This window comes from Fulmarus glacialis, unplaced genomic scaffold (genome assembly GCF_000690835.1).
Source record: "Fulmarus glacialis isolate BGI_N327 unplaced genomic scaffold, ASM69083v1 scaffold14538, whole genome shotgun sequence".
Classification (NCBI taxonomy): domain Eukaryota; kingdom Metazoa; phylum Chordata; class Aves; order Procellariiformes; family Procellariidae; genus Fulmarus; species Fulmarus glacialis.
In genome coordinates, this window is record NW_009229022.1 from 3,985 (window position 1) to 10,165 (window position 6,181).

The 6,181-nt window shown below is 56.6% G+C and overlaps 1 protein-coding gene across 1 annotated transcript in view; it reads left to right on the forward strand.

Annotated features, from left to right (window-relative positions):
• Positions 1–4,052: 4,052 nt before the first annotated feature.
• Positions 4,053–6,181, forward strand: part of RGSL1 (regulator of G-protein signaling like 1) — a 15,298-nt gene continuing 13,169 nt past the window's right edge. The window contains exons 1-4 of the mRNA XM_009583703.1: positions 4,053–4,065; positions 4,920–5,002; positions 5,265–5,365; positions 5,737–5,803. Coding sequence (XP_009581998.1) covers positions 4,053–4,065; positions 4,920–5,002; positions 5,265–5,365; positions 5,737–5,803 — 264 coding nt within the window. The remainder of the gene's footprint in view (positions 4,066–4,919; positions 5,003–5,264; positions 5,366–5,736; positions 5,804–6,181) is intronic.

Consider the following 6,181-nt stretch of genomic DNA (forward strand, 5'->3'; position numbering starts at 1 on the left):
AATACCCTCCCATGACGCATTTAGGAGAAGAGGGGCCTTGGACCGCGGCAGCCAGGAAAGCCTTGTGCAAACCCCGCCGCTTGCTTGCACCTGCCTCTCCACCCCTTTCTCAGCCACCTTGGTGCCCGTCACCGTGCCCGATGCCCACCTTGCCACCCCTTGCAGGAAACCGTGGCATTGCTTCGTCCCCGAGCAGCCCCCTTCCCCGGCTCCCCCCGGGGAGGGCTCTTTGCAGAAGGGGCATCGCCGCTGCCAGCTCCGGGCCGGTCAGGCAGCAACCCCGGCAGGCAGCACCTACCTCTCGCCGGCTCTGCCCTGCACGCGTGCGGACCTTGCGCAGAGGCCGAGCGTCTTCAGCGAGCAGGAGCCGCTGCCGAGAAGCACGTGCTCGCCTTCAAAAGCAACCAGGGGAAGCTGGAAGATGAGAACGTCAGGGGCAGGCGGGATTTGAGACCTAGAAATTGCTTGGCTCGGTTTGCTCTGTACAAGGGTGGAGAATATCCCAGGGAGTGCTCAGCGCATGCCTTTCCCTGCAGTTGGAAATTGGTCACAGCGTGCATTGGCAGGGGTGGGGGTTTTTGTCTTTTTTTATTAGCACTGCTCATGCTGCTAAATGCACTCCCAGCTAGGTCAGGGCCGTGTTAGCCGCGGCTGGCAGATTAATTTCAGCCTCATACCCTTCACAGCTCCGTAAGTGAGAGTGCAGAAATCCTCAAAGCGCTGCCCAAGTGGATTCAATGGTAGGATCCAGGCCCAATGTTGTAAATTATAACAGGTAACTGCAAAGTGCTGTTGTCCGTGCCCCTTCCTTATGGCTGAATTAGGTCCCCGTCCTGCCGCAGCACATGCTTAACCTGGACTGGTGAAGTCAACAGACCGGCCACACGTATAAGGTTACACGAGCGATTTCGGTTGAACTGGAGAAGAGGCAAAAGCAAAGGCAGAGCTTGCTGCAGGGGCTGTCAGGTGTAACGGGTCAGAGCCCAGCCTTCACCGTAAATCCTGAGCAAGGAGACTACAGACAGATGGCAACAGGCTCAAAAATACTACTAATTAATGTAAGGAAATACCAGAGATGTCCTCGCTGAGCAAACAAGTCTTACGCACCCAGGAGACTGAGCATGGAAATCACATTAAAAAAAAAATAATCCTAATATATTCAAGAAAGGAATAAATATTTAAAGCTGAACTGCCACACCTGAGACCTCAGACAATTCCAGTTTTAAGGTGCCATGGGCCCAAAAGGATCAAACCCATTGCTGACAGTCTTTGAGGTGTCCTAAACTATTTATATGAGAACAGGCTGGGGCTGGATGGGGGGGGCGGAAAAAAACCCAGTCTGGCCCCAGAAGCTGACTCTGGGCATACAATACTTGTGCTAGAGGAAGAGCAGGTTTGTGCAGCAAGGTGCTTGCAACCGCTCCCTCGTGCTGGAGTTTCCCATCTTGCAGGGGCTGTAGACCATCAGCTGAGACCAAAAGCAATGCAAAAGCGTTTGGGGCTGCCATGGGTTGGTGGGAACAACCCCCACCCTCCCCGCGACACCGAAACGGGCAGGTTGGGCTGCCTGGGGAGACTGTAAGCGGCCAGCGACCGCAGGCAGCAAGGCTGACCCCACGGTCGGGCAGCCTTGGACTTTGCTGCCGCGGCGAGCCGTGCCAGTTTATGTTGGGCAAGGATAAGAAACCCAGCCCCGTGCCCTCTGCCACCCCGGGAGCGCGAGGCTCTGCCGCCGGCGGAGGTGGCCTCAGGTCTGCCCGGGGGTGGGCTGCTTCCCGCACGGGGGGATGGAGGACGTGGGTAATTCGGGCTTGGACAGAGAGGGAATGAAGCCCTTCTGACGTGTTTGGTGTTGCAACCCTGCCCTTATCTTTGTACAAAGAGTCCGGCCGCTCTGCGCTGCTCTCCGAGCCCGCTTCTAAATCTGGGCTATGCTCATAAGCCTCTTTTTTTTTTTTTAAGCCTTTTGGTTTTTTTTTCCTTAATAGCCACACAGCTCGCCTGAGCTCCTTTTGCAAGGAGCTGTTGCGGCAAGACAAACAGGGCAGATGTGCCCGTGCACGCACCGAGCAAACCCCGGGAAGCTGCAGCTGGGCTGAGCAGGGCTCCATCCTGCCAGACCTCTTGGGGTCTCCTCTTGGGGAGAGAATCCATGGAAATGGCCCCGTGCATTCCCACAGTATCCGTGGCAGCCCGTTCCTGCTCACAACCTCGGTCCTTTCCCGGCAGAAACTGGCACAGTCCCGCTGAGGTCAGCCCAGAGCGGGACGGGCACCAGCAGAGCTACACCAGCCTCTGAGGAGCTCACTGGGCATCTGCAAAGTTGCCAACTGGAAAATACGTTTTTTTGACGGTTGAAACCTTTCGCTGAGGACTTTGGAGTCTTTCATATGTGACACAGCCACCGCGCCAGCTCAGCCCTACTCCCTCTCCTCTCGTCTCTTGGGCTTAGCAGCAAAAATCCTTATGAATTTGTGATCAGAGCTGCTCCCTCCCCAGGGTCTTCCATTACTCCTTCCCGCAGCTCTGCCTGGCACCACTAGAATAAGCAGATATTTTGCGGCTCGTGGCTTCGTTGTCACCGCAAGGACGCGCATCCCACGTGCACCGCGAGGACGCGCACGCCATCCACCGCTGTTAAAACCAACGGTTTCAAGCATTTGAATTAATGCAGTGTAGCCAGTGCCTTGCAGCGTGACAGGACGTGACCTCCCCAGGGCATACGTGTGTGCACAGGCAGTTCAGACATGACCTCTAACACGCTTTCACGAGTCTCTGTCATGTCCCTCCTGGGCTGGTACAGCACCACAGTTATCCTTGCACAGGGCAGTGCAGCGATGCACAAAGAAATGAGTTCACTTGCTCGGGGTGACAGAGCAAGCCGGTGCCAGCAGCCCAGAACTGTCACCCTGGGGTCCCCAGCATCAGCCCCACGATTAACTAGGAGTCGTCCCTGTACTAATTGCGGCTGTGGAGTCACAAGCCCATTGCTGAGATGCAGAGCCCTGTTGCTGCTGGGGACAACTTCGCATTCCTGATTTGACAGCGCCACCTCGTGAGGTGGCCCCGCTCCTGGGGAGCCTGTGGGTTGCGGGCACCCATCCTGCCCCACCGCTCCCTGCACCCGCTGCTGCCCGCACCCGCTCTGCACAGAGGTGCCTCCGGGGAGGCTGCACACCCTTATGTCTGTTTTAACCTGCCCGTGCCCATGCAGGTGACAGTAACAGGACTACAGAAGGGGACGTGACAACATAACACAAGTGCGTTTTGTTAATGGCCAGACCGAGAAAGCTCAGGGCTTCTTAGAAACACGAGGTTGGCAGAGTCTACCCCGCAGCCCCCCCTTAGGCAAGCAAAGAAGAGATGTCCGGTGCAGGACAGGCCACAAAACCCTTCCCATGCCCCCCGACAGCACAGAGCCACAGACAAGCAGACCCCCTTCCCTGCTACAAGGCACCCCAGAGACCCCAGGCACGATGCTGCCCAAAACCTGGAGGGCACTAGCAGCCCTGCCAGGTCCGACACCACGGCATTACAGACTGGGGAGATCAAAAACCCACCTTGGGAGCAGATTCCTCCTCCTCCTCCTGCCAGGGAAACAGGTCACTGCAACTGCAAGAGAGTTGTGCTTCCTTCTTTCTTTCTCCTCTTCCCACTGGAGGGTCTCCAAGGTTGGGTCTCAGTCCCAAATCTGATGAAGCAGGACAGCTAATAAGGAATCTGCTCTGTCCGGGACAGACGTAGCAGAGTCTCTTGTGAAATTTCCATCACCACCTGCGCAGACGCGCTGACAGCAACCATGCACGGTACCGAGGTGCTACCAAGAACCTGGTTTGAAAGCAAGAAGTTTGCTCAAGTGGGGAGAGGGGAAGGGTTTAATTTCAGGACTGCCCAAGTGTGTGTCTGCAGGGCTGGTGATTAGAAAAGTGACATTTCGCTGAAGGACAGCAAAGAGGGAGGTGCTGAGAGCCCTGTGGCCCCCAAGGACTCGCCAGGACAAGTGTGTCACAAGCAGTGCGTCACTCCAGAACACATCCCTGGGACACGGCAGCATGACGGCCACCGGTGAGTTACCTTTGCTGGAGGTTTCAGCCCCTTTAAGCACACCCCAAAGGGGACAGCGGGGAAAAAAGCAACATTAGGCTTCTGAAACGTGGGTCCTCCCCGTGACACAGCTGTGCCTTCACACAAGTGGACGTTTCCAAGGGCATCCACCCATCAGTAGGCTGATGCCAGCCCACCCCCTTGCATCCAGATCTTTCAGACACGAATAAAACTTCACAGGATAGTGGGAGGTGTTGGGCACTACTGGCACACTACCTAGATGTCCTGGGTGGAGGGGGTGGGGGGTCTGCAGCGACCGTCACTCTACCCAGAGCCACAACCTGCCCCCCAGCCTGATGGTGCTTGCTAATTTGGGGGAATTTGCTACCAGAACCTGAGCAAGAGGTCTCAGAGGGCACCAAGGCAGCGGGGCTGGAGCAGCAGCACCGGAGCACAGCGCACGATTCCCCTCCATGATAGCAGGAAGGTAGAGGAGCACAGCTCGTCCCCTCCAGCCACAGCATCTCCTTTCTCCTGCCCCACGGATGCCACCGCGTTTGTGCCCAGCCTCCACGAACCATGTACCTTTGCTATTTAGGAAGCTGCCATTCGAACTTTCCAGCTCCTGCGTGCAGCTGAACCTGGTGCTTTCCAAATACCCTGTGCCACCCACCCAGAGCACATGGGTGCACTGGGACCCAAATTTCCTGGACTGTCCCAGGTCCAAATCCTCCCGTGTGTGCACGGGACGAGCCCATACCGCACATCCCCTAGAGCTGTTCTGGTCCAGCCTCTCAAAATCCGTATTTTGGTTCACATTTATGTCACGCTTGGCAACACAAAGCCCAGGTAACTTTCTCTTCTCCCCCTTGTAGCAACCATAGCCTCCACGGACATGGGGCTTCTGCTGAGAGATGACGTTTTTGTCGACTTTTTCAACACATTTCTGGATCTTCCCGTAAGTCCGTACCAAACCATAAAGCCCTTTCTGAGCTCTTTTCAGGTGAACTTTCATCTTCTGTGGTATTAGAGGCCCCAGAAAAATTTGGAATACACCACACTCAGGCTGGAAAATGAGGGAAACCTGAGGACCTCAGTTTGGAGATAGAGGTCTGAAAGGAAAGCCTTTCTCCGTAGTGAGGACTAACTAGAACAGCTGGGCTCTGGGCTCCCCTGCCACCCTCCATCTCCTTCAGCTCTCCCCTTTCCTTCCGATACAGGTTTTTGGCCAGACACCCATTTACAGCAGTAGCACGGGGCAGTGGGACCTCTGGCCAGAGCTGCCGAGCCGCCTGGTGAGAAAATGCCCCTTGCGAGGAGGGTGAGGAGGAGGGAGGAAGGGCACAGGGCAGGGGAGGGAAGGAGCTGGTTTCTCATTGCCAAGGCCACTCTCTGGATCTCCCGTTTGCACAGCGGGGGGATTATTTCAAATCCAGGCATCATTTTGCTTTTGAGCCCTGGGAGGAACACAAGCCGTCTAAAGTCCTGGTGCGTGGGCAGCTTATGGGGTCCATCCAGCACTCATCAAACATAGACAGCTGGAGTTAAGGAGAGTGTGTGTGGTGGCAGGGAAGGAGGACACAAACATCAGCCCCTTGTGTCCTGTATTCCTCCTGAATTCACCAGGAGCCAAGGTCCTGTTGATCCTCAAACTGGCTCAACCCTCCCTACGGACGTCCCCCTTCCCAACAGCCACAAGCGCCGTTTGCGGTGCTCAGATCCCGTAGCAAAAGGGAACCTGCTCCTCTCGGTGCTGCCGGTAAGCTGCCGTGCCCTCCTGCCTGGGCTGCGGGAAGGCAGGCAGGCTGCGAGGAGAGCCTTGCAGGCAGCCACGCAGCGCCGGGTCTCCCAGGTTTGCAGGCAGAGCTCGCGGGGATGCGGGCAGGGGCTATAGCTCAAGTATCCCCCTTCTTTCTCAGCACGGGGATGGCTTGCATCGCCATCTAGCAACATGGTGCCTTCCCTGCCTCCTTCCCCCGTAGCTGGGGCCCGGTACTCACCCTAATCCCCAGGCAAGAGACGGCTCCTTGCTCACAGCCTAATCCTCTCCTTGGGCGCGGGGGGTGCAACGCAGGATCTCAGCCCCCCGGCTTTACTGGCTTTTTTGGGACGAACAACCGACCCTCACCGCTCACAA